At 38.6% G+C, this 26,122-nt stretch overlaps 5 protein-coding genes across 11 annotated transcripts; 3 read left to right on the top strand and 2 right to left on the bottom strand.

Annotated features, from left to right (window-relative positions):
- Positions 1-609: 609 nt before the first annotated feature.
- Positions 610-7,048, top strand: Maf1 (repressor of RNA polymerase III transcription Maf1). The gene is made up of 5 exons (XM_065490943.1): positions 610-1,102; positions 2,546-2,843; positions 3,738-3,859; positions 4,052-4,171; positions 5,851-7,048. The coding sequence occupies exons 1-5, from the start codon at positions 1,020-1,022 to the stop codon at positions 5,927-5,929; spliced, it is 702 nt and encodes a 233-aa protein (XP_065347015.1). The 5' UTR covers positions 610-1,019; the 3' UTR covers positions 5,930-7,048.
- On the bottom strand, positions 6,916-15,676 carry CYLD (ubiquitin carboxyl-terminal hydrolase CYLD). Its single transcript, XM_065490931.1, has 15 exons — positions 15,458-15,676; positions 14,732-14,912; positions 14,551-14,668; positions 14,389-14,478; positions 13,643-13,923; positions 13,421-13,591; positions 12,086-12,179; positions 11,568-11,743; positions 10,291-10,468; positions 10,077-10,236; positions 9,823-10,019; positions 9,423-9,610; positions 9,143-9,367; positions 8,254-8,509; positions 6,916-7,736 (listed from the first exon to the last, which is right to left on the bottom strand). Exons 2-15 carry the CDS (start codon positions 14,897-14,899, stop codon positions 7,555-7,557), a joined length of 2,484 nt encoding a protein of 827 aa, XP_065347003.1. The 5' UTR covers positions 14,900-14,912; positions 15,458-15,676; the 3' UTR covers positions 6,916-7,554.
- Positions 12,165-18,719, top strand: Usp39 (ubiquitin specific protease 39). 2 transcript variants are annotated; one of them, XM_065490941.1, is made up of 12 exons: positions 12,165-12,225; positions 16,278-16,380; positions 16,448-16,600; positions 16,658-16,771; positions 16,830-17,005; positions 17,061-17,286; positions 17,633-17,919; positions 17,974-18,102; positions 18,156-18,217; positions 18,269-18,404; positions 18,453-18,539; positions 18,594-18,719. In XM_065490941.1, exons 2-12 carry the CDS (start codon positions 16,278-16,280, stop codon positions 18,627-18,629), a joined length of 1,509 nt encoding a protein of 502 aa, XP_065347013.1. In that variant the 5' UTR covers positions 12,165-12,225; the 3' UTR covers positions 18,630-18,719. The 2 variants fall into 2 exon arrangements, with proteins under 2 accessions (XP_065347013.1, XP_065347012.1); XM_065490940.1 differs by lacking the exon at positions 12,165-12,225 and adding an exon at positions 15,850-16,059.
- Bili (FERM domain-containing protein 8 Bili) lies at positions 18,669-22,146 on the bottom strand. Of its 6 annotated transcripts, none has more exons than XM_065490935.1 (12): positions 21,932-22,146; positions 21,334-21,420; positions 20,774-20,987; positions 20,450-20,713; positions 20,229-20,396; positions 20,005-20,170; positions 19,789-19,950; positions 19,547-19,735; positions 19,157-19,499; positions 18,997-19,102; positions 18,835-18,939; positions 18,669-18,786 (listed from the first exon to the last, which is right to left on the bottom strand). In XM_065490935.1, exons 1-12 carry the CDS (start codon positions 22,025-22,027, stop codon positions 18,743-18,745), a joined length of 1,944 nt encoding a protein of 647 aa, XP_065347007.1. In that variant the 5' UTR covers positions 22,028-22,146; the 3' UTR covers positions 18,669-18,742. The 6 variants fall into 6 exon arrangements, with proteins under 6 accessions (XP_065347007.1, XP_065347006.1, XP_065347005.1 ...); XM_065490934.1 differs by having other exon boundaries at positions 19,157-19,315; positions 19,370-19,499; positions 20,450-20,987; positions 21,932-22,140; XM_065490933.1 differs by having other exon boundaries at positions 20,450-20,987.
- A 139-nt stretch (positions 22,147-22,285) lies between these two features.
- On the top strand, positions 22,286-25,570 carry Pms2 (mismatch repair endonuclease PMS2). The gene is made up of 12 exons (XM_065490944.1): positions 22,286-22,543; positions 22,604-22,763; positions 22,824-23,032; positions 23,085-23,227; positions 23,277-23,535; positions 23,581-23,748; positions 23,801-24,209; positions 24,315-24,658; positions 24,711-24,859; positions 24,923-25,023; positions 25,117-25,364; positions 25,418-25,570. Exons 1-12 carry the CDS (start codon positions 22,439-22,441, stop codon positions 25,538-25,540), a joined length of 2,418 nt encoding a protein of 805 aa, XP_065347016.1. The 5' UTR covers positions 22,286-22,438; the 3' UTR covers positions 25,541-25,570.
- The last annotated feature ends 552 nt before the right edge of the window (positions 25,571-26,122 follow it).

Consider the following 26,122-nt stretch of genomic DNA (forward strand, 5'->3'; position numbering starts at 1 on the left):
ATAATTTCGGTGAAATGGAAAAATCAATTAAAACACAAACTTAACGTGAAAACCTAAATATAACCTATATCAAAGCGAACGCCGAGCAGTTGCCGCCTTAATTATCGATAATGATCGCTGTGTTGAGTGAATAGCCGATAGATGTCGTTTGTCAATGTTTCAAGGTCACCTTGATAGCCAATAGTAGCGAAGGATTCCCACAGCAACCTTTAACAAATTACGTGCATATTTTTAACCGGATGATTGCATTTAAAAATTAAAGTACATTAAATTCTCATTTTCAAAAGGCGAAGGCATAGTTTAAAAGTGATTGTTTACGACAATTACATAGTCTTCTAATTAAGTCGAGAAACTCTTAACGATAGCAATAAACAACTGCATGGTTGGTAGCACTGCCGAGGTCCCCTAGTGATAAGTTGAAAGTGGACTCTTCCGAAAGCTGCACACAAAAGAGCCTAACAGCCAGAGGATACGATTGAACTGTAAGTCCAACACTCGCAACAATACTGCTTCATTGTTGCAACTAATTGCGCATCTCATTAATCGCGTCTTCTCCAGCTCGCTGTCGTAGCCTGCAACTGCTGGAGGAACTGAAGTTGTCAAAATAGAACAAACTGTGCATTATACAGACGAATCGCTGGAGGTTGGAAATTAGAGCGAGTATTTCGTCTAGAATTTCTGCGCCACCGTTGAGCGAAAACTGACGGAAAGAGGCACGTCGATCCCTTGGCTGTCACTTCGCATCCTACTACCCTTGAAGACGAAATTCGACGCACATCCGAGGTTTGCAAACACAAGGAAGAAGCAGTGGGCGCCCAGTTTATTTATAAACACTCAAGGGACGCCTGTAATGTTTTTACCTGCAAACCGAAACCTCTGCCAATTGATGTTCGCATTGCCAGTACACTGCAGGAGAAAAGGACACGGAATAATAAGTTGCAACACCTCATCGAGAAAATATTAAGTGATTCACAAGACTTGTAAATTTCCTTGCCGCGCATTAGAGATCTTCTACGAGAATGAAACTTTTGGAAAGTACCAAGTTTGAGGTTGTCAATACAGCTCTCAATATCGAAACTGGAGGATCAAAAATCATTGGAAGGTACGAAATTTTGTGTTCGCCCTATTTCCATTAAACATTTCGTTGCGGTAGCGGCTAATGACTGTAACTACACTTGGTAGCGAGCGGCGAATGACTGGTAATTCAAATACCTCGGCGTTTTTTACCTTTATTTACATCGATACCGATTTTACAGGAGAGACTTAAAACGAGTTTATTAAATTTGCGTTATGAGTTGGTAGAATCGATATCGATATTTAAAATCTGCATTATCGTGAAGCTATTTTCATACCGTCACACCATAAGAAATCTTCGTCTCACTAATTTATTTTATAGCCAAAACTTGACCCTGAAGGTGGTATTAAACATTTGAGTTTGATTACCAAGTGATTATGCTGCCTTAAGACATTGATTTGTGCAAATAATTAAAGATACAGCTATGCAATTTGATATTTATTATGGTTATTATCGTAATTATGTGATAATTTGACAAAAAATATTAGCAAAAATACATACCATACACGCATACATAAAATTTGATTTTTGCCAACATTGTCATCGCTAAATCTCGGGTTCAAAGTGTCAGAAATGCAAAAACGGCACACCGTTCGACTCGTCTAGAGCTTAGAATACGAGATTTAGGGATGACTATGTCGGCAAAGATCAAGTTTAACGTTATATTATGAGCGCGTGCATGCATTTTTGCTAACATTGCCACCGCCAAATCTTGGGTTCTAATTATAAAAAAATGTAAAAACTGCACACCGTTCGACTCATCTCAATTTCCTATAGATAGCCAATGCAATTTAGGGTAGTATTTTTTTAATTTAAGAGACTTGTTTTGTAGAGAAAAAGTGTCTGAAAGTGCTAAGCAACGCGATTTTTATCTTATCTGTAGTGCACAGGGTGGAAGGGGGATGAGGGTTGATCACCTTCCAAACCCTTCGGCTATCTAGGGAAGGTTTAGACGAGTTGAACGGTGTGCTGTTCTTGTAATTCTGATGTCTTAAACCCGAGATTTGGCGATGACAATGTCGGCGATTATTGAGTTTTGATTTCTGCGATTGCTGCATGTATTGTCATCGCATACACTAGATGGCATAAAAATCACGCTTCTAACCATCATAATGGTGTAAAATTTTGTCCTGGTGTAGATCATTGTAAAAAAAAACAAAAGACGCACGAAACCGTGTTTGGTAACGAAGTGCAGTTAAAGGTAAAAAACGCCGAGGTATTTGAATTACCAGTCATTCGCCGCTCGCTACCAAGTGTAGTTACAGTCATTAGCCGCTACCACAACGATTTGCCTTCATGACAAAGCATGTGTCACAATTGAAGGTTAAAGGTGAAAGTATCATTCATTAAAGGCTTGTTGCTATGAGCACAATGTATGTATTTATAGTTTTCTTTTTTCAAACCAAGCCTTGTTATGATTTACCTCACGCTTTACTTTATTTAATTTCCGTCGCTCTATTTGTGTTCCAGAATTGAAAGCTATTCATGCAAATTAGCTGGTGGCGAGAAACAGATGTACAAGAAGTTCAACAACACCGAGAGCGGAGCGAAGCCAAACGACCTGCAAGCCCTGTCGCCTCCGCGGTCGTCGTATGCAGGGTCGCCCTACAGCCAAAGCTTTTCGGGCGACGAGGAGAATCCCCTGTGCGACACAATTTCCCGCAAGACCCTCTTCTACCTGATTGCCACTTTAAACGCCGCGTTTCACCCTGACTACGACTTCTCAGACACATCCAGTCATGAATTTAGCAAAGAACGTTCAAATGAGGTAGAAATTTATTTGTTTCAATTCATTTTATTCATGCTAAAAAAAGGCACGAAAATCCGCAATATTAAAAAGCGGAAAAAACACTAAAATATCTTGCAGATGACGTTTGATTTGATTTTGCACAAGTTGAATTTTTTCAAATCAGTCAAGGTTGAGAAATTGCGTTTTTGGAGAGTTTTTAGCTCAAGATTTCGAAGGTTGCTTATTTGAAATAAGTAAACAAATAATGAGATTTAAAAGTAGCATAATATCATGTTGTCTAACATTAAATATTATTTCCCCCCCCCTTTTTGCCGAATGAGTCACTTTCATGTCCACAAATGGAATTAAAAATATAAACACGATAAATACGATCAATTTTGAAAAAATTCTTTATTATGGAACTGAAATTTTTCGGGAATTTTGCCTCGTTTTTGCAACAAAAAATTTCGAATCAATGGTGTTGAATATACCGGACAAAATGTTGCTAATTTTCAGAAAAAATCCTGACAACTATGTGAACCCAGGTTTTATTGCGTCTTAAATTAATTCAAACTGTTTTTTGAATGGAAAGAAAAAACTTTTATGCAAATTGCAATGTCAATGATTGCCATAATAATATTTATAATTCAGTTTGCCTTCTTACTGGTCAATTTTGCAATATTTTGGTGATTTCTTCATCTGATAGAGGTAAAAACTATAACTATTACGATTTTAACACTGGTAAACCCCCTTTTATTTTATTTAACTGACATCAAAATTTGGCAATCGCAGACATTGTTATGAACAAAATTTAAAAAAATTAAAATTGGAAAAAATAATTTTTGCCCTGCTGAAAATATTTCATGTGACATGCAGTTCTGGCTATTTGGAAAAAAATCTCAAATATTTTATATTATTTGTATATATTTTCAGTATGTGAAGAATGTCGTGGACAATTATCTGCAGATGGCGGGTGCGCAGTACCAGAATGTCCGCCCTGAACTTTGGGCCGCCATTGATGAGGAGATCGTATTGAACGAAAGCGAAATCTATAGGTACAACGGCTTTTCGCCACATTGAAACACGGGTTCCCGTCAGATCACCACAGTTAAGCAATGTGGGGGCCGGTGGCGTCATTTCTATAAACGCCAGCCGGACTCGCTGTTGTAAACCTAAGCGAATCGCGGTGCTGCGGGAGACAAGAGAAGTAAAATGCTTGCATAATTCCTTATGCCCTATTTCAACAGCTACAATCCTGACCTCGCTTCTGACCCATTTGGTGAAGAAGGAAGCCTCTGGTCTTTTAACTACTTCTTCTACAACAAGAAGTTGAAGCGGGTTGTCTTATTTACATGCCGAGCAGTCAAGTAAGACATCTTTCATTTTTTCTAATTCGGGGGGAGGGGATTTTGAATTAAAATACAACAGGAATTCGTTCTGGTCCCGGTAAAATTGCGCAACGTTCAACAAACACCCAAATTTTCATTTTTGAATTGATTGTTGACCTTTTCTTTCAGCAAGGAAATTCGCGATTGGTTGTTGAAAGTTGCGCAATTTTACCAGGACCAGGACGAATTCATAAAAAATTACAATTTAATCATAACCTTTAAAAAGAAAGGATTAAATGGCTTATTTTCTGGATTGAATTTTTGAGAAATATATCTGCTGGGGATTTGATCTAGCCAAGGAAATAATTTAAAAAGGGTTAGTTATTCTTTGTAATTTTAGTCAAGGATACAATTAAAGAGAAAAATCATTTTGAGGTTTTTTGCTGGATAACAGGATTAACAGGCCAATTTGCCCCTCAGGTGTCTATAGCAGTAATTGTACTGCCAAACTATTTATTGCTACTCTTACATATTCTGAAATATGCGGTTTACAACACTCATTATTGAGCAAATATTATGTAAAAAAAAGGAAATGATGGCCAAGCTCATCTGCCGCCATTCAGGCCCGTGTTATCTACGCAGCGGTGAGATCATAGCCCACGGGAAGGACTCAAGGAAAAATACATAATATTTTTTTAGACCTTACCACTGCGACCGACAATTTTATCTCACAATAATCTCTCATACAATTTTTTATCCAGCTGAACAGTTAAGCATGAAAACATTTGAAACTATTTTTCTCTTCAATTGTTCACATTCTGGTATAAAATTTCCTTAATATAGTTTCTTTCACAAAAAAAGACTAATTATAGTCTAATTTCTCATTTGTATAACAGGCTGAATTCAATTTAAAAATGCCGTGATATTTAATAATTTTAAATTTATGGTTGTGTTGTTTTTGCAGTAATAAGTAACAGCGTATTTTGTATCTAACTAAGGAATTTTATCGTGTTTTTATTTCCCCTTCCGTAGTTCTGTGTAAAAGTTGTACGCAGTTAAATACAAATTACAGCGAGAAACACATTTTTTTCTTGCGTGTAATATTTAAAAAAATAATTTTTGCTTCTTGGATGTTCTTTTTTAACAGCTGCTGTGTCGTACAAGAGCATAATGTGTTATTTTTCTGTTCCTACTTTTTAATTTTTTACCGTTCCATTCCTTGTAGCTTAGCAACTTTAAATCCAATTTTAATAATAATTTTTATTCCTTCTTATTTTAAATTATCTTTTGGAATTATCTTGAGTATAAAATGAGCGCTGAGCCAATAATGCAACCCTTTTAACTAGGAATAATTGCACTGAGAAGCTCCCAACTGATTTCAAAGATTGAATTGGATAAAATATAGTATGATATCAAATTTCAGCTTAAAATATACTTCTATTTTTATTAAGCTGAATTGTAATTTTAATAGGTTTGACTTTTAGTCCCTTTAAGCCCCTTTAAAATAGGTAATTTTGAAAAACCCAATGTTGCGTTTAGAAACTACTGAAGAGCTTACGGGAAAATCAGAATATTTAATATTTTTATTCTTTATTTACAGGAATTTAAATATAAATCAAATTAAATTATGGTAAGCTGGCTAGGATTTAATCTTTATCGGTTTTGGGCTCCATATTAATAAATTTTGCTAATTCATATATTTATCCTTTCAATTTTAGTCCAAACTCTACCGCGTACCTGGACTCTGGATTCTACTACTCGAGCTTCGCTGCTATGGAGGACGATGAGGAATATTAGAAAATCGATCGACGATAGAGCCAGACTGATTTCTTAGCACCCTTAGAGTTTTAAAAGCTGAACAGTTATTTGCCAGTTTGTTGACTTCCTTCTGGCTTTGTAGCAAAATAATAATTGCCGGTCGACATTTCAATGAGTGTGTTCTTTGAGACTGCTCCGCGTTTTAAACCCTATAGCAACGACCTTTTACTTTTCAAGAGTATTTTATTTACTCTTCAAATCAGCAAAATAATTAAATTATTGGACACTTTCCTGACTGGTATTGTTCAGTGAATTGAAAAGTGAGATAAAATAATGTTTGTTTTGAGTTGGTCTTCTCGGACAACGGGCTGATGAAAAACAGCCAGTTGGTCGGTTATTTATTTTCTAATTTAAGTCCAAGGCGTCGACACTTGGGAAGTAAAATCTTACTTAAAACAAATTCTAGTTATCCTGCGCGTGTCAACACGCATGCAATCTGATTTCATGACCAAATTGCTATTTTGGTGAGCGTGTTGTAGTTTCTGAGAGTTAGGTAAATTTAAATACTAACACTATTCACTTTTAATCTTCAACTTAGGTAGCACGGAAATGAAACCTCAGTTCACGTACGCTATTTAATATTTTAGCACAACTACTGAGACTGCTCTAAGAGTAACCGCAAATTCTATGTATATGCAAAGATGGAATGTTGTGCGTACAAGGTTTTTTCTCAACGTAGATGTATCATGCAGAGTACAAACGGTTGCTTGCGTCAACAAGGTTTTAGAGTGTAACAAATACTTGATTCCAGACCAGAGATTCCTTTCAAAGGAGCAGTCCTTGTTGCGAAGTATCTTAATTATATACATAAATAAATAAATGTATCAATATATATGTATTGTGAAGAGAGATTTTATTGTAAACCATAATTATATTTCAATCTTCTTTAACGTACAATCTGATTGTTTGAATAGTTTCAGCCAGATCTCTTTTAATTGGATAGTTAGAAGTAATAAAACTGCAGATTTATGTGTATAGAAATAAATAGATTATATTATTAATCAGCCACTAACCAATATTTCAATAATAACTCTCAAAGCAACATGTAACAATTTCGTTTGTCAATTTATTGAAACTAATAAAGGTTTGAAAAGCATACATCACAGGGGTCAAATCATTTCTACGTGTATACATTCATTTAATCCTAGTTGACGCTCGTGCGTGTGTGTGTGTGTTTCACGTGTGTGCTCTTAAACACAGAAATATTACTTTTTTTGTGGCGGCAGACGACGAAAAACGAGGAGCAACGCGCTGTTACATTAATCAACACTTCTTGTGCGGTGATTGTTTTCAAGTTGAGAATACGGTTTGCTCGACAGACACGGCTATGAAAATATACCATTTTTTAAATGCTTTACAAGCATGATAAAGACGACACAAGCCGAAAAATACCATCGTGCTCTTTACTTTGTCAATTTAAAAGGGACAAAGAAGCCTCTCAAGCAAAAACAAAACGCAGCTGATCCACAACATTGAAAAGGAGCAATATAAAGCCATATTTATTGATTGGCTGTGATTCATAGTGTGCTTGATTATTTAAATTTAAGTGTTTCTGAAACGCTTTCTCTCACCCACCCTGCTTCTTTGGATCACATTGTTACAGTCTAGTTGTACATGGCTACTTGCGGGCTCTGGTAGAAACACATGTACGCATCACACAGCAGTCTTTTGGCCCTTTCTGGCAGCTGTCTCTCGTCTCGGACCAGCGGCAACCCCTCGGACTGAAGCCACTTGGGCAGGTCTGGGCACAGCGAAACCTCGGGAATGTTGTAACCATTTTGCTCACCTGAGTAACAAAATTTATAATCACCAATAGTTTACCAATTATTCTAAAATAAAAGACTAAGAAAGAGAACATAATAAATAAATCCAAAGTTGACCTTTATTGTATCTAAAGTAATAGTTAATTTCGCCCCTATACCTCGTGAGGTGAGTTTTTGAGAAAAGGTTGGGATTGTCATAGAAAATTGAGCTCAGTGTCTAAATTTAGGTAATAAAACCTTGGTATTTTGATTTTACGCTCTGAGTATCCAATTTGCATAACAAAACCTTAAAATAGTGTGAAAAAACCGTAAAAATCGTCTATAAACTGTTTAAATTTCTGCAAAAATAGGTCTAAAATTCACAGTCCAAGTCAAAAGGAATTTAAAACCATGAGAATCAGGGGGTCGCTTTTCATAGAAGAGATAAACAAAAAAAAACCCTTATTTAGAATTGGAAAAGATTGAGTAACAAAAATATAGCCGTACATTAGCCAGTCCCAAATATCTAAATTTCAATCGATTTAGCAATGTTAAATGTACCTCTGCGGTCTGCCATCGAGTCGAAAAAGAGCCATGGAGCGTCTGGTCCGGTGCCTCCTTTGATGAAGGCGACGTAGTGCGAGGTCTCGATGCACACGACGGCGAACAACTCCATGTAGATCCTGGGGATGGGCGGCAGCGCCTCTCGGCTGTCGGCAAGGTTCCTGCGCCTGTACCTCTCGGCCACGTCCAGGTACTCTTTGGGCACCGACAGCCGCTTCCACGCGTGACTCTGTCTGCGCTGGTGGTTGTGCACCTGAAACATTTTCCATCAGCGCGAATCAAAAGTCTGCTATATTTGAATTGAAGGGAAAATTTACTTGGAAACTTTGCTTTCTCTCAAAATTACTCGCCCTTAAGTAAAAATGATAACAGAGGTCGAAAAAAAGACCTCTAAATTAATGTGCTAAAAGAGAGAGATGAATTTTTGAAGGGAAATGTTGAAAATTGAGTTAAATCTCCAGTTTTACCTGAAGGAAATTTATGGGTCTTAAAATTTTCATAATCTCATGGAAAGCGTAGAAAAAAATTAATGACCAAAAACTGTGTTGGGAGTCGGGAACAAAATTGTTGTAATTTTCTGTGTACTAATATTTGATATTTTTAACTGAACGCAAATTAATGTAACAAATTCAGATTCAATCACAGATTATTTTAAATTAAAAAAAAAAAAAAAACAGATAAAAATTCATCCTGATTCCTTGCAGTTTTTACGGGAACTTCTTAATTTTTCATCAGTTTTTTAAGTAATAATTGAACAAATAATAAATTAAAATGGAAAATCTCGTAAATATTAATCAAATAACAAACATTACTCCAGTGTCTGATGAGCTTAACCCAAACAATTTTATAACAAATTCTAAAAAGATAATATCTATCGCACACTTACAGTTTCTAGGCAAGCCTGGCAGAAGGTGATGCTTTCGAGGCCTGAGCCGCACTCGCCGAAGCACTCTCTGCACTCAAAGTAGGCGAGTTTGCCGCAGATGATGCACTGACGAGGGCAATTCTCGATCACGTCAGTCACGTCCAGGATTTGCGATGGCAAGATGCGCGGGTACATTTTGTAAGCTTTGCCGAAACGCGGCATTTGCAGGATCAATACCGGTGGGACCTGATTTGGAGTACACTTAAATTAGAGGATTTAGAAATTACGGCAAGCAACTCACCTGTTTCAGTTTGATATCGCTAGAGAGAAAACTTTGTTCGAAAAGTTGTTGGACTGACGGCACGTCGATCTCCTCGTCCTTCTCGACAAACAACTGATGCATGAAAGCTTCTTGGCCAGAGCTCAGCTTCAAATACGGCTTGGCACGTAGGGTTTGCGTCACGAGCGAGGTCAGTAGCTCCTCAGGATCTGAGATGGATAAAGCCAAATTTAATAGTTGGAGCAAAGCAGGGTTTGATTTCTAAATTAGTTGATAAAATCCACAGGTTGACAGGCTGGGATTAAAAATTAATATAAATAGCTAATTGTAAGATGAAATAAGCACAACATTGAAATCAGATGATTTTAACGTTTTGGCAAAAGATTAGCAGTCAACATAAAAGAAAAGTAAAACTACTAACCCTTTTCTTCGCTCGTCATGCCGGTGACAGAGCCGATTTTCTCCAACAGCTGCCTTAGGTGCATCACCCTGTCGGCCCTGACGAATTTGCAACTGCGCAGGGGATTGACGATTTCCTCCCTTAACACCCGCTGGACTTCCAAATAGTGCGGGCCGTCTTCTGGCGTTGGTGGTCGGAAGAGCAGACTGTCAAACACCCTAAAAATCCATAATATGTAATTTTTTCTTCCTATTCAAATTCAAATTCGTTTTTACGTTGTAAAGGCGAACATGCCGAAGAGGGTGGCGTCCAGGTAGCACGAGTTGTGGTGTCCTTGGATGCCGCGGAACTTTCCGCACATGGCCGCGACGTCCTGCTCCGTTTTCAACGGCCGCACATAATCCCGGATTATTGGACACTCTGGCTGGCTAATGCCTGGAATTCAAAGGATAAATTTAAAAAGGATTCAGACGTAGGGGGAAAACTCACCATTTTCTGCATTGCCGCTGTGGTTTGGAATTCCGTTTGGTAAGCTGGCCGCCTGCTCTTGAAACCGCCTGTCCAGCCTGCACTGCGCCATGCTGACGAAAAAGCCTCGCTTCGGTGCACACTTGAAATATCGCCGGCCGTTGAAGGTGCCATCTGTTCCGCCGATGATATCTTCCTCCTGCGAAAAACGGAACATGGTCAACGTACTTTATAGTGTTATACGTCAAAATGAGAAAAAGACGCAAACGTGTTGCACGTAAAAGGCTTCAATTTGCTTGTTGGTATTATTTATCAGCATTGCACAGGAAACATTCAATATAGAAATAGAATAATTCTTGCCAATGTATATTACATAAGGAATATTTTATATCATTAGTAAGTGTTTTCTTAAATTAGTGATAAAACCTCTAATTAAAATTTTACCAAAACTAAAACCTAAATTTGACCACAATACACGATTATTTTAAATTTGAGGTTGGAACTTCCGGTGATTATGTTTAATGGCAACCAACGAATGGAAATTATTCAGTAAAATTAACTATGTCACTGGAATGAGGAAATTTAAAATATGTTTTAAGGCGTGATGGCTCAGATTTCTAATCTCACTGGGTTAAATGACCGTGGCGAGAGAAAAAGAATAAAAATGAAAGATTTAACAAAATTGGTGAGTTTTTCAATACCAAAAAGTGGATACTTCTTTTAAAGAGGATTGATGTTGCAAACCCCTGGAAAATCCTGGTTGTCAATGTATAAAATAACCCCTAAGAATAATTTAAAGCCAAATTAGCACTGTAGGTTCTTTTAGAAAAGTGGCTGCTGAGTTAGCATGCTTTTCAAATGGTGAGCACTGTCTCTTTACTTGTAATCTAATTTTATTTCAAAACACAGTTTACCCAAAAAGTTGCATAAACTGCTGGATAGATCGAGACGAGAGGAATCAAAATTTGCCAAGAAAATATCGTCAAGGGCTATAAATTGTGAAGAAATATGGAAAAATAAACAGCTCAATATACTCCACGGAAGCTGAATTTAATTTCACTAAAAAAACATAGATTTTAGTTGCATTTATTTAATTTTTAAAATTTTTGAGTTTCTAAAAAAAAAACGTAGACATTCCTCACGCCGATTTGCTAAATTTTGTTTATATTTGGACCGCTGATTAATTGTTACAATCATAATTCAAGTTTTTAGTATTAAAATTAAAATACAATGCGCCTGCCAATCCTATTAATAATCAGATGAAATTCCCCAAAAGTAAATTGCTAACAGAAACCCACCATTTCTATTCCGGCGACCAGTCTGTGCTGATGATCTTGGTGCAAGTGTCCAGCCCAGCGCACGACTCCGTAGTGGGGAACCTCGTTGACCGTAACTTCCACCATGGACCCCACTCCGACATCACCGTATCCGTTGAAGCGATCTTCGTACGGCTCGGGCAAATCAGGGCTCGGTCCTTTGAAGAAAAGCGATAAATTGCAAGCATGAAAATGCGATCTGTTTAATTTCCGGGAGCAAAAGGCGGAAGAGAGAGAGGTGGGAATAGGAACCTTCATCGCTGTACGGATACATGTAGGGCAGGTACTGGGGCTGCCGGTGGCCCCAGTACTGATTCGAGTAATCACTGTTTGAGTAATCATTCGTGAGGAAAATGGGTATGTTGTCCATGGCGACGGCGGGCGGAGACAGCACCAGAGGCGAGAGATGGTGGTCGCCGCCGTGTTTGAATTTATTTTTAACCCGAAGAGCGAGCGAGTGAGTGAGCAAGCTGGATAAAAATAAACGCTAGTAGGCCTACCTGCCACTGGCTTGCCGGTGCCACATGTCTCATCGTCTCCCAGTCTTGTCTTGTACACTTCATCGGCCAGCAGAACGATCAGATCCTCCGTCCGCTGCAACACAGGATGCAGATTAGCTGCTGGACTCGCTCGCGTGGCAGTGAGTTGGCCAACGTATTTTCGGACACGGGATTAAATATGAATCCTATAATCTCATCCCAGCCTTGAAGGACACGCGCGTAATTGACTGTGTAAACAAAGAGGCGCATGGGAAACTAACTCAATTAGGCTTCTTTGTTGCGCGCTCACTTATTATCTTCTTTAGGGAATTCCCACACGGGTGCGAGCATTTTGCCTGACTAAATGTTATGTCATACTGCGTGTTCGCAGTTTTTCTTTTTGCCAGCGGCAAATATTGCTCAATTTTAACTTAAGTTTCTTTTTTATTTAAAGGGGAGTAAAATAAAAGACCCATTTTTTCTAAAATAAATTCGGCATTGATTTACGCATCTCAGGGTTAGTATTTTTTCTGTAAATATTATTGTTAGTAAAATCACACAGATTTCTACAAAATCGATGACAAATTAATTGCACCATCGTCGAAATTATTTTCTTTGGAATCAGTGTTGCTTAAAATCTAAAAGCGATGAAATGCTTATTAAAAAATAAATTTTGTCCCAGCTCCACTAATTTATTTCAATGTTCAAACTTGATTTGTTTTTTTAGAATAAAAGCTGGACTCCAGAAATCACACAACAGGGCTGCAGAAACCCCATTAGAAAATTGTGCAATGAAAAAGCTATTTTTAATTCACATTTTTACCACTCTGTTGCATTTTATTAATGAATTGAATCTAAGGCGATATATTTTCTTAAAATATATTTCAATTTCCTGGCCGTAAAATCTTGGAAAACATCTCATTCTATCTAGATATTTTATTTTTCCTATTCAAAATCTTAAAAATTATGTAGCCACCTTAGGCATTCCAAAATTCCCTTGCGCATAAAATTGGAATTAATTTATAAACGTAGTTTTAATGTTTTTACTTTCTAAAATCCCGCTGACACAACAGCAAAACACTTATTTCATGTGCAATGAAGCCAATCACTGTCATTTGAGCCCTATTTTTCCCTTCTACCTGGTGAAATTCATAAGAGAGACACAATACAAATCAGTTGCAAAAACCCTTTCAGCAACAAAAAATCCGCAACCAAGGAACAAATTTAAAGAATGGTTTCTCTCCGTGTTTTTGGTACATCTTTGAACGAAACCTTCTTTTTCGGTTTCACAGTGGTTTCCACAGGCAGCAGGTACGTTTTGTAATAATGGTCGACAGAATAGGACACGATACTCACAGGGGCTGCCTTCGGCACTGGATGGTGCACTTTGTGCTCTGGAGAGTTGGCCGCGACAAAGTCGACGGCTTTAATCAGCCCAAGCAAGGGAATGAACGAAGCGTGCTTCTTGCGAGTCAAGAACAGCTGCTGCCTGTTGTACAGACCCGTTCCCGTTCCGACAGGGTTATCCTGGGAAATGAGGGTTAAGTTTGACTCCTTAGTTAAATTATTAATTCTTACGAATTCCACGCCAGCCATGGTGTGCGACGAGGCGCCAGGCAGCACTCCAAGCCAGCGGACGGTCCCAAATTCCGGCCCATTGTCGCTTAGCCAGACGACCCTGTCGCCTAGCTTTAGTGGCGAGTAATCTGGTTCATCATCAAAATTCACTTCGCGTTCTGGCAAGGAGCTGGAGTGTGTCAGGTTGTTTTTTATGCTGGAGGAGGAGTTTGGCGTAATCGGTGGCAGCGGGTCCAACGTCGGCGAGAATGGGCAATTATTGTAGTCGTAAGAGGGAGAACCTGGGAAGCGAAATTTACTTTTTAACAATGTGAAGCTAAAATGTTATGAAAATCAGTGGGAATTATTGGAGTCATAAACACAAGCTGGATACAAATTTTCATTGATCGTTTAGGTGATTGTTGGGTTTTCCTTTATTGTCCATGCTTTTTAAACCAAACAACAGATGAAATTAGGGACTAAAATCTGGGCAGCAACACGGTATTCAGTTCCAAAATGTTATTTTGATTTCCCAGAAATTTATTTGTTTAATTAAAATAGAGCGGGATATTATTGTTGATTTAATCTAAAAATTAAAATTCCTAAAAAGGCCAGATTTTTATCTTGGCATTACATTTTGTTCCTATTTCATTGTTAGTAATCGCCAATAATTTAATTTCATTCAACAATGTTTTAGAAATTATAAAATGGCAATTTTAGTGCACCGTCAAGGTCCTTTTAGAAAAAAACTCAATTTTAAAGTTCACCTGTCGGCTCATCGTTTTTCTTCAAATGCAGGACCACGGATGTTGTGTTGGGACTAAGTTTGCTTTTCCGGCTCATTTCGTTTAAACTCTCTAAAAGCAGAAAATATTTAAAAATCAAAACGATTTCCCTTCATTACTTTCAATTTTAGAAAATTCCCAAACCTGATCTTTTATACGGCATTAGTCTGTTAGCACTGACAAAATTTCCGCTTCCCGGCTTGCATGTGAAGTATCTTTTGCCGAAAATCGTTCCGTTGCACACACCCTGCGAGGAAGGAACCTGAAACGCATTTAAGAAAATTTGTCAGTCACACCATTTTGACAGAATTTTTTTAAACCAAACCAGAATTTCTATGCCGTAGAAATTGCCCTGTCCGAGCCGTGGCACAGGTCCGCAGTATTTGACCAAGGCAGGCTCAGGGTCCTCGTCTGAATGCCGCGGTTTCAGGTAGACCAGGCTCCCCTCCCTGAATTGAAAGGAGGCGCCAGACTCATCATCTGAAAACGACATTGTCTCCCTCAACCTGTGAACAATGACGAAAAGCAGTGCGCGCCCGTGAGAAATCTAGCAAGGACATTCAATTTCGCGGAAAGAACGACGCAAAAGCATAATAAATCATACGCGCATAGTTTAAAAATTTTATTATCGGAAGACGAGCACGGTTTCGTAATTGCAGCGTGGTGTGCAGTGTAATGAATGAGTCATTTTGTATGTTTTTGACAAGCATTTAGTGTTAACAGCGCACTAATCAATCTTTATCAGTAATTTAACACTTTCTGTATTTTTATTTTTCCTTTCGTGTTTCGGCACGTCATGATGAGCTGTCATGCTTTTGTGGTTTTTAACCGTTTGAGTTATGCCTGAGTTAATGCGAGTTATTTTTCAATTTCGAAATTTGTTTCAATCCATGGCAATGGCTAAATCAGACCTCGTATTGAAGAGTGCGATTTTTAACAAAATATAATTCATGTGTGTATCTTCTAGAAATTGGGAAGATGAAAAACAGCCGCGTATACAAAATTAATGCAATTCTCGTGATTTATGGTGCTATTTAAATCCAGACCTCACCATTTGCGGTTGAAGTTTGAAGGTTTAACGCTGCATTGTTGCGCTTTGAAAGCCTGCTAGCTTTCTTTGTCGTGACACTTGCAGTGCTAACTTGTGTTTTGTGCTTGATATTCAATCGAGACCTGACACCTGTCCACCTGAGGCATGAGTGTAAACAAAAGATCCAGATGCCAGCTGAACCGGAATGCAACTCGAATGATTTTGTGACGTTCGGGAATGTGCATGGAGTGTGTTGATCTACCAAGAGCCGGTTGTACGCAACTCATGAATTTAGTCCAAGCTACCTGACAAATTAAATTTTACTTTAATTTTTTTAGCTTTTAAAATCAAATTTATTAGTTTAGTGTGCAAAAGTATCGTAATTATTCATTGAAACAAAGTAAAGTTTTAAGCTCCTTTCCATTCTACACATCTAAAAAGCACGTAGAGACATAGCAACGCCCACTCTGGCTCATTCCAAGCATCAGTAGCGCCATCCTTAAATTTTGTAAACAAACAAACAAGGACAAGGAGAGAGTGGTCGCATTTTGCAATTCGCTGAACGCCGGAGCCCGATTTCACTGATTTTATTTTATTAAGCTCGCATTGGCATAAATCTGAAGGTATTTAGAGTACTTTATTTTCCCACATGACGCACAATTTGATCGCAAACGAGATATATACATATGTAGATAAGAATTTAAGAATAATCACAGTTTCAAGGCACGTAAAAAGCTGGTCCAAGAGCCTGAGCTATTTTGACTATTTTTATCTAGATCTGTGCTTGAGCTATGACAGGAATGAATCTTTATTTAACCATTAAATTAAAATTTGCTTCCAGATGTCGTCAGAAAACAATGGAACCGAGCCATCTCTTGAGAAGAAGAGGAAAATTGAATCTGTTGAAGACGGGGATGATTATGCTGCCTATCAAGACCCAAGAGGTATGTATAAATAAATATCTTTATAATCATCAACCTGCTCCATTATCCCATAAATTTAAAATTTTAGCAACTAGAAAGGCGGGTGCAGGAAACAGATTATGCCCTTACCTGGACACAATCAACCGCCACGTTCTAGATTTCGACTTTGAGAAACTGTGCTCAGTCTCACTATCGAGAATCAACGCGTATGCTTGTCTAGTTTGTGGAAAGTATTTTCAGGGTATGTATTAAAGTCGGAATAAGTTAAATAAAATACTTATGGGGTGTTATGGTATAGGGAGAGGTCAAAACACGTACGCCTACACCCACAGCGTCGCCGAGAGCCATCACGTCTTCTTGAATCTGCTGACCCTGAAATTCTACTGCCTACCTGACAACTATGAAATCATAGGTAACTCTATAAATTGCTTGTGGAGTTTATGGTTATTCAACCTCTGCATATATTTTAGATTCTTCACTTGATGACATCAAATACGTGTTGAATCCGACATTTGACTCGGAGCTGATTAAAAACTTGGACATTTCAAGCAAACTCTCCAGAGCAATTGATGGCACCATGTACCTGCCAGGAATAGTTGGTTTGAACAACATCAAAGAAAACGATTACTGCAATGTCATCCTGCAGGTGACACAATATAAAAAATTTAAATTCCCAGAGTAATTTAAGTTTCTGCTTTTAGGCACTGAGCCATGTTTCTCCCTTGAGAGACTACTTTCTAGAGGAAAAGAACTACTCCAGCATCAAGCGACCGCCTGGAGACAGCTCCTACTTGCTTGTGCAGAGGTTTGGCGAGCTGATGCGAAAGTTGTGGAACCCTCGCAACTTTAAAGCACACGTTTCGCCTCACGAAATGCTCCAAGCGGTGGTTTTGTGGAGTCGGAAAAAGTATCAAATCACAGAACAAGGTAAAGTCTGCATTGCTATATAATTCAGAATTTCTGGTGCCTTTTTGAGTTGTAAATTCGCCAAAATTAAAATTGATTTGTGTAGTACTTTATTTTTTCCAATCAGAAGATTCCTGTTCCTATTTGTATTTTTAAGCTAAGCGAATTTTGTCTGCTTTCGGGAATTGCAGTTAACTAACACTCCTCATTTGCATCAAAAGTTTCTGTCCTAATTCATAGACTTCATTTTTATTTATTTGCTTTGTTTAATTGCAGAAAGACACCAAATTTATCAAAATACTTTTATTGTTTGCAATAAACCTTTTAGAGTGTGAAAATAATAAATTTTAACATTTTGTGTGTGTAGGGGATCCTGTTGAGTTCCTGTCTTGGCTTCTGAATGCTCTTCACATGGCTCTGAATGGAACGAAAAAATCGACATCATCAATCATCTACCGATCCTTCCACGGCTCAATGCGAATCTACTCGAGGAAAATTCCGCCTGTGGAGCTGGATGACCGGCAAAAAGCAGAACTGTTGCGAACCTTTGAATACCAGGAGACAGTTTCTGAGTCACCATTCCTGTACTTGACCTGCGACCTTCCACCACCTCCACTCTTTCAAGATGAATTTAGAGAGAACATCATTCCCCAGGTGAGTTAATTGCTAGTGTTAATTGAAATATAATTTTCTATTATTTAATGACAGGTCAATCTCTACTCTCTGCTGACCAAATTCAATGGCCAGAGTGAGAAGGAGTACAAGACGTACAAAGAGAACTTCATGAAGAAGTTTGAAATCACCAAGTTGCCCCCCTACTTGATTCTGTACATCAAGGTAAGCCACCTGACAACTCCAATAATTTAATGCTAATTAAATTATTTTCACAGAGATTCACCAAAAACACATTCTTTGTGGAGAAGAACCCCACAATTGTGAATTTCCCTGTCAAGTAAGTCTAACTAACTAGTTTTCATTCTAATATCCTAATTTAAAATATTAGGAATGTCGATTTTGGAGACATCCTGACGCCTGAAATGAAAGCAAAGCACAAGCATACCACGTATGATCTTGTAGCCAATATTGTTCATGATGGAGAACCAAAGAAGGGCACCTACAGAGTCCATGTGCTGCAAAAGGTGCGTTTTATAAGATTTGTAGTCTCGTTTTTCATTGTTTTCGCGCAGGGCACTGGAAAATGGTACGAGATGCAAGACTTGCACGTAACAGAGGTTCTCCCTCAAATGATCACTCTCACGGAAGCCTACATTCAGGTAATTTGTTTGTTTTCATTTGAATATTCCTATAAAAATGCCCCTTTTCTTCAGATTTACGAGCTTCGCAAGGAAGACAGCAAAGCTTAATTTCCAGCGAATTTTGTAATTAAGGTAATAAAATTTAAGTTTACTTTCAAATTGAAACAGTTTATTTGACTAGTAGCTAGTTTTTTGGTAAAAATCACATAAATTAGGGATTGTTAGTGGCTGAATGACCAAGATCCCATTTGACCAATACAGCGACCTGCAAATTTAAGATTAAACTTAGCTTTTTCTTAAATTGGAAAATTACCATCATCATCGAATGTGGCCAAAGTCAGTTTGCTTAGTTTGTTGCTGAGAGTCGATTGTAGGGGGATTTCTCTTCGCATTGGAGTCCTGAGCGGTGCGTGCAGCTCTGATAAAAATGGTGGCTCAATTAATCAAATTAATTCAGGGAAATGACATAAAGTACCGTCAGTGTCTGTGGCTGCGTCAAAAGTGGCCTTTTCTGCCTCTTCGCTTGCTTTTTGTTTCAATCGATCAACAAATGTTGAAATTAAAGCATCCATCATGATGGCCTGGAATGCGGAACGATTTAAAAATTGCAAAAAAAAAATCTAAAATGAACTTGCTTGTTTAGAAAAGACTTGCAGGATTTTCGACACTCTCGCTCCATTTTCCACGACCATAAATTGAATGAATAAGCAGGGCAGACAGTCCGGGCTGTCTTCTTGCGACGGCCGCGCGTACTCCCAACTCAGTTCCTCATATTTCAGTCCCAGCAACACAGTCTGAAATTGCAATGATTTAAATATTGACCTAATTTTAGTTGCAGTTTTACTCACGCATTGAATTTCGTCAATGACGTGGATTCCTCTTTCATTCACAGCGACTAAAACCGGGATGTCTTGGTGTGTAATTAAAGAGGTCAGGCCCCGCACAGGTTGCTCAATTTGGCCGTTGAAAAAGGCACTCCTATTTAAAATGATTATTAAAAATTCAAGCCTCTTCTCAAGATTTACCCGTAATAAGGCAGTGCCCAGCAGAATTCCAAATACTTCCTGATCAGCCTCTTGACCGGAGTTGCCGCTGGAACGCTTTTAAACGCCTCCAGCAGCCTCACCTCTGGCGACCTTTTGCTGCTCACAGGCAGCCAGGCCCAGCCTGCACCGCGCCGAACGTGGGCTGGGAGAAAATCACCGTGTTGTTGCCTTTAAAGTGAATTTAAATTTTTGTTTCGATAGGATTGGTTTTAGAAACAAACCGGAAAAACTCGGGGGTGTGATTGTGCGGGTCGTAAGGTCCGAGTTCAATTCTTGCTTGCAGCCCTCCTAACATTATGTAATGGGAAACTTCACACGGATACCGCCCTTCTAAAATGTTGTATTTCGCCTCTTCATAAAGTAATTCCAAAACCTTTTGCTCCCTGTAATTAATTATGGTCAAGATTTGAAAATTTTTAGAGTTGGTTTACAATTACTTGATTCTCTCTTCGTCTAGTCTTGGAAGATAAACATTTCTTTGGAGAGCAATTCTTGGTTCATCTCTTTCCTTTCTCGACTCTGATGCGTCACTAAATCTGCTCAAAAGAAACTGCCAATTCTGTCTTGCTTCCAGAGGTTTGTGGTTTGGCTTCAGTTGAATTTCTAACATTTTCAAGATAAATTTTAATATTTTGCAAAACTAGTTTTCTTGAAAGGTCACCTAATAAGCCAGACGTCATCCAGATGGAAAAAGCGTCACCAGAGCTTCTGGGCAGGCCCAGTTGCTCCTCTTGCAGAACAGCGGTGGCCAAATCTGCAGCGGTGATATGCCTTGGCGCCTCTAATGATAAAACAACCGGGGAAAATAGAAAGACAGCCAATTGAATCGCTGAAAAATATATTTTTTAATTCACTTATCCTTCCTGGTGAATTTGAAAATACTTTTCTTTGGAGGAGGCATTGCAGCTTTTTCCGCTGCGATTTGTTGCTGTTGCTGCTGCTGCTGCTGTTGCTGTTGGCTTTGCTGCTTGGCAGCCAACTGCTCATTCAAGTTTTGCGCCTCCTGGTGAACAACCTGCTGGGGCTGCATGGCTTGTGCCTGTGGGACCACCTGGTTTGCAACCTGGCCCAGGCTCCTGGGGTCCCACTCGCGCTCTTGCCCCGCCATCGAGTTGTAGCTGGCAAGCGACTCTGCATATCGAGGCGCTAAGGTGTACATTGGACCAGTGTCCTCGTACTGAGGATCACTGTTAATATTGTAATCACCCCTCAGGTACTCGTCCCGGGCCCTTTCTCGCAGGTACTCGCTGTACTGGTCCACCAGGTAGTCGGTGGTTGCTGTTGGGTAAGGGGAGCGGCGGCTGTAGTCGACGGGGATCACAGTTATGTACGAGCCAGGGGACTGGGCGTCCGCGTCCGAATGCCCGCACCTGCTGCTCAACGATTCGTCTCTGCCGTCCACAGCAGCCATGCGAATTCTCTGAATTGAAAATCATTTTTAACATAAAATTTAAGAGCTCTATTGAATTTATAAATTAAGATCAAATTATTTCCTATATCTTTGGAATTCAATTTTCTAAATAAGGTTAAATTCTTTACTTTAAATTCTTTTTCTCTGCAAACTTAATTTAGGCTTTATAGATGTTAAGTGAATATTTACGATGGATTCAATTGAATTAGAAGAGCCGGCGGTAGCCACTCAGGAAATTTACATTTACAATCCAAAAAGACAAATATTTTTAGGGTTTTGGAACCCATTTAAACAGGATTTTTTCATATATTTCCAATCAAGAATAAAAATTTCAGGGAATTGAAAATTATTTTACCTGAATGCTTGTTTTCACTTCGGAAAGGAGGAAATCGTCCTGGTAGCGGTTAAATTGCGCATTTCTCAACAACCAAACGCCAAATTCCTTGTTGCAAGAATAGGAAACATGTTAATTATTAATTAATCAATTTGACACTGAAATTAGGGCCGTGTTTGTTGAGAGCGATGCGCAATTTTTAACTGCTACCAGGACTGGAGAAAATCAAGATTTCTAAATGGTGAATGTTTAAATTATTTTGACCGTATTAAAGCATCAACAAAATTAGTTCGTTAAAAATCAGTTAGAAAAACACGATTTTATTTTAGGAAAATCATCAACTCGATCGAGATTGCAAACATTTTTGATCATGTTAAACATGTCATCCGGTTTTGTGGGATCTTAATGAGACGAATTTAAATTAAACTATTTATCAATGTGTGATTTAAATCATTTATGCAGGGCACACAGAAAATATAAATAAATTAGATAAATTAGATTGTATCAAATTCCTAACTATAATATTTATCAACCTTTTACTTGATCAATGTGGTGAAAAAATAAATTAATTTCAATTTCGACAAATAAGACTCCAATTTAATAAAAGGTTAATACTCACACTTACGTGCTCATTTAAACTGCTGCTTGCCAAGCTGTGAGGCAGCTTCGACTCTCTCGAATCGGACTTCACGCGAAATTTGTCCCTTGAGTCCATGCCCTAATCTTGAAAGGACAGTACAAGAGAGAACTTAAGGCTAGAAATAAATGGCACAGGCACAGAGAAGTAAACAAGGGTGGAAGCCAGAGCAGAGCGTTTATGGATTTCTGCAGCAGCAACAGCAGTGTTGGCATCTGCGCGCAACCCTTGTTTCCCCCATCGCCCTCCCGCGTCAACAAGCCCCGGCTGCGCCTGTCAGCTTTTGGAGAGCTCTGATTGGCTGCCGGAACCGCCAGGCGCCAAGCAAAACAAAAACACATGGGCAGCTTCACCGAGAGTCAAAGAGCAGGACCAGGACAAGAGATCCCTAGATCAGGACACTGTCACCACCTGTCAGCCTCTAATTCTTTATTTGAGACAGACTGCAAACTTAATTTAGGCTTTATAGACGTTAAATGAATATTTACGATGGATTCAATTGAATTAGAAGAGCCGGCGGTAGCCACTCAGGAAATTGCAAAAGCAATCACTGGACTTTCTGCGGACACAGCCCACAAAATTTGCTCAGATCGGGTATTTTCATATATTTTATGTACGAAAAAAAAAAATTAAAACCCGTGATTCACATAATAGGTGATTGGCAGCATCGGTGTCGCCGTCAAAGAGCTGGTTGAAAACAGTCTCGATGCAGGAGCCTCCAGCATCACAGTTCGCCTCAAAGGGTACGGACTGGACAGCATTGAAGTCGTTGACAATGGTCGAGGAGTGAAGGATTCTGACTTTGAAACACTAGGTTTTTATCACAATTAAAAATCCACTAGAACAGTAAAATTTGAATAATTTTTCTCTCTAGCCAAGAGCTTTCACACGTCAAAGCTGAGCACTTTTTCTGATCTGGACAGTGTCGGGACGTTTGGTTTTCGAGGAGAGGCGCTAAGCTCTCTTTGCAGAGTTTGCGATGGCATGGAAGTAGTCACTAGGCACGAAACCTCGGAGGTCACAGTGAAACTCAAATACAACGCATGTGGCGAATTGGAAGAGAAAATCGAGGTTGCTGGGGAGGTTTGATTGATGATTTTTTAGAATCTCAGGTTTTTATAATTCTTATTAACAGGCTGTTGGCACAAAAGTTACTCTGAAGAAGCTCTTCGGAACCCTGCCAGTGAGAAGAAAAATTTTCCAAGACAAATCACAGTTAGAATTTGCAAAAGCGCTGAATTTGCTGCATGCATATTGCATTATTTTAGAAAAAGTCAAGTGAGCTCCCAAATTTTTATTTTTAATTAACACCTAATTTTTCCTATAGATTTCAGGTGTTTCATCAAGTTGCAGACGGCAAAGAAAATAAAAAGCTGGTATTCACAAATGGGACCAGCGTGAAAAACAACTTGATTCAAGTTCTGGGCAACAAACTGGTGCAAAATCTGCTGGAAATCAACAGTGACGGATCTCACCCTAATTTTGAAGTCAAAGGGTTCGTCAGCTCCTGCGCCCATGACAGTGGCCGAAGAGTGCCTGACAAGCAGTATTTTTATCTGAACACCAGACCAGTCGACATGCCTCAGGCTAGTCTTGATTTTTTAAACACTTCTACAAATTAAAATTTTTAGATTTCCAAAGCAATCAACAATGTCTACAAGCAATTCAACAAGAACCAGTTTCCGCTTGTTGTTTTGAACGTCACAACCAAAGAGTCCGACTCTTTTGACGTCAATTTGGCGCCGGACAAGAGAAGCGTCATCATTAGAGATCAAAAATCGCTACAGACTTTGATTGAGGTCTGATAATTTCTATTAAATTTAATTATTAATTTAATTGATTTACATTCAGGACCTGTTGAACAAGTTGTATGAAAACATTCCAAGCACGGTGAACCTCAACACGTCAATCTCAACCAAATACAATGACTGCAGTAATTTTTTTGAAAGATTTGCTCAAGGAAGTCAAAAGAAATCGAATGAGGTGTCGACTCCGCCAGCGGCAAAGAAGCCCAGGTTTACTGTTTACGAGTCTCCGTCCCTGAAACTGGACAGCTTTTTTGTGCGACTGCCTAGAAGGTCAACTGAGCCTTCTGAGGAGGTCAGAAAACCAGAAGAATCGCAAGAATCTAGTCCAACCAACACATCTTTTAGTATTGAATTTGTTTCACCTGGAAATTTGGACAAAGAGGATAGTCCTGCTCCTCAAGCAGAATCCAAAGAGGAGAATAAGGAATCAGCGGCTCGCACTAATAGTCAAGGTACTTATCAGGATTTAACAATTTTGTGTGCACAACTAGAAAATTATTAGTTTTAGTGAACCCTGTTTGAAATTTTTGTCAAAAATTGTAAATTTATATTTACAGAAAGTCCCTTGGCGCGCTTTAAAATGTCGAGAAACAAGTTGGTTCAGGTGGAGAGCCAAGTTGTCAGTGAAAACAAAGTCGTAGAGGTTTCTAAAGAAGACCCAAGCGCTAAATCTGCGAATATTGCCTCTGTAGAATTTCATATTGAAGAGCAAGATGAAGAAGTTAAGCCAAAAACCCAAGATTCACCTGTTCTAATCGAAAGAAGAGAAACAAAAACAGTTGTTGAAGCTTCTTCGCCAGGCAAGACTGATCTCAAATTCACTGCTGGCTTGGATCCTACCAAAGGTTTGCTGGCAGAAGAGGAGCTAAACCGAATTTTCATGAAGGGAGACTTTTTAAAGGTAATGAGAAAGTTTTTAAATTTTAAGAAATGCTATTTTTTCTCTTAAATAGATGAGGATTGTTGGCCAGTTCAACCTTGGCTTTATCATCGCAAGATTAGGGGAAGACGTTTTTATCATTGACCAGCATGCTTCAGATGAAAAGTTCAACTTTGAAAAGCTATGCAGAGAAACTAAAATCAAATGCCAACGATTGGTTTTGTAAGATTTTTCTATTTGTTGAAACTGACGTTAAATTGTAATTTTCAACTTGATCATTTTCAGACCAATGAAGTTGCACTTGAACACCTCACAGGAGCTAGTTTTCAGCCATCACAGCAAACTTTTCAAAGATAATGGCTATGAGTTCAACATTGTTGATGACGGTGAGTAAAAAGTAAAACAAAAAATCTTCATCCAAAGTGTGAGATAGTTTGCTCAATGTATAAGTTTCTTCTTGTAATACAAAATAATCTTAGCTCCTGCGGGTGAGAGGATCCAACTGACTGCTGTGCCATCTTTGCTTCATGCCACATTTGGAAAGGACGACGTCCTAGACGTTATTTACCAGCTGCAAGACTCGCCTTACAGTCAAATCAAGAGCAAGAGAGTCCGATCTATTCTGGCCTCAAAAGCGTGCCGGTATTCCGTCATGATCGGGAAACCAATGAACCATGCCGGAATGAGACGTCTGGTTAATAACATGTCTACAATGGACCAGCCATGGGTAGGCTAATTAATTCCTTGAGTGGATTTGCTCATACGCTTGGTAAATTTTAGAACTGCCCTCATGGGAGGCCGACTATGAGACATCTTTTTAATCACAAACTTGTTATGGATCAGCACAACATCAAGAAAGATGAGAAGCAAAAGCCTCGTCTCGGCCGCTTTGTTACAAAGTGAATAAATGTTCTAGAATATTTTCACTGTTTACACCCATGTTAGTTGAATCTCAATTTCTATACCCTAACACGAAATAAATTTTATATTGTTTCCCAATGGAAAGAAAAAGGTCCAATTAAATTTCCGAATACTATCTACGGACACTTAATAATTATTAATAACACCCGCAATCTAAGATTTTTCAATCATCCTCAACGCCATGATTGTTATTATTAGAAATAGAATAATACGTTATTCCTGGGAAAATAACGAAAATATCCATCATCATGACATAACGCTGTGAAAAATTGGTAAATTTTGGGGAAACTGCTAAAATGGCTTAAGGGATTTTCAAGCTCAGCACACATACATAAATCGTGATAAAATGTAATCATAAAAATTTCAACTTTTTGAATACCGTTCTTTAAGAATAATACAGCAGGATGTGAATTGTGAATAATTTTGGATGCTGGTTAAGTGAAGAATCTTCGGAATTTTCTTAACAATTCATTATGTGGTACATAATTAATCATACCTAACAGACAAATAATTAACAAACAATCAGTTACAACAATTGAGCTAAGGGATTGTTGGTTCCTTTGT

This window comes from Cloeon dipterum, chromosome 4, assembly GCF_949628265.1.
Source record: "Cloeon dipterum chromosome 4, ieCloDipt1.1, whole genome shotgun sequence".
Classification (NCBI taxonomy): domain Eukaryota; kingdom Metazoa; phylum Arthropoda; class Insecta; order Ephemeroptera; family Baetidae; genus Cloeon; species Cloeon dipterum.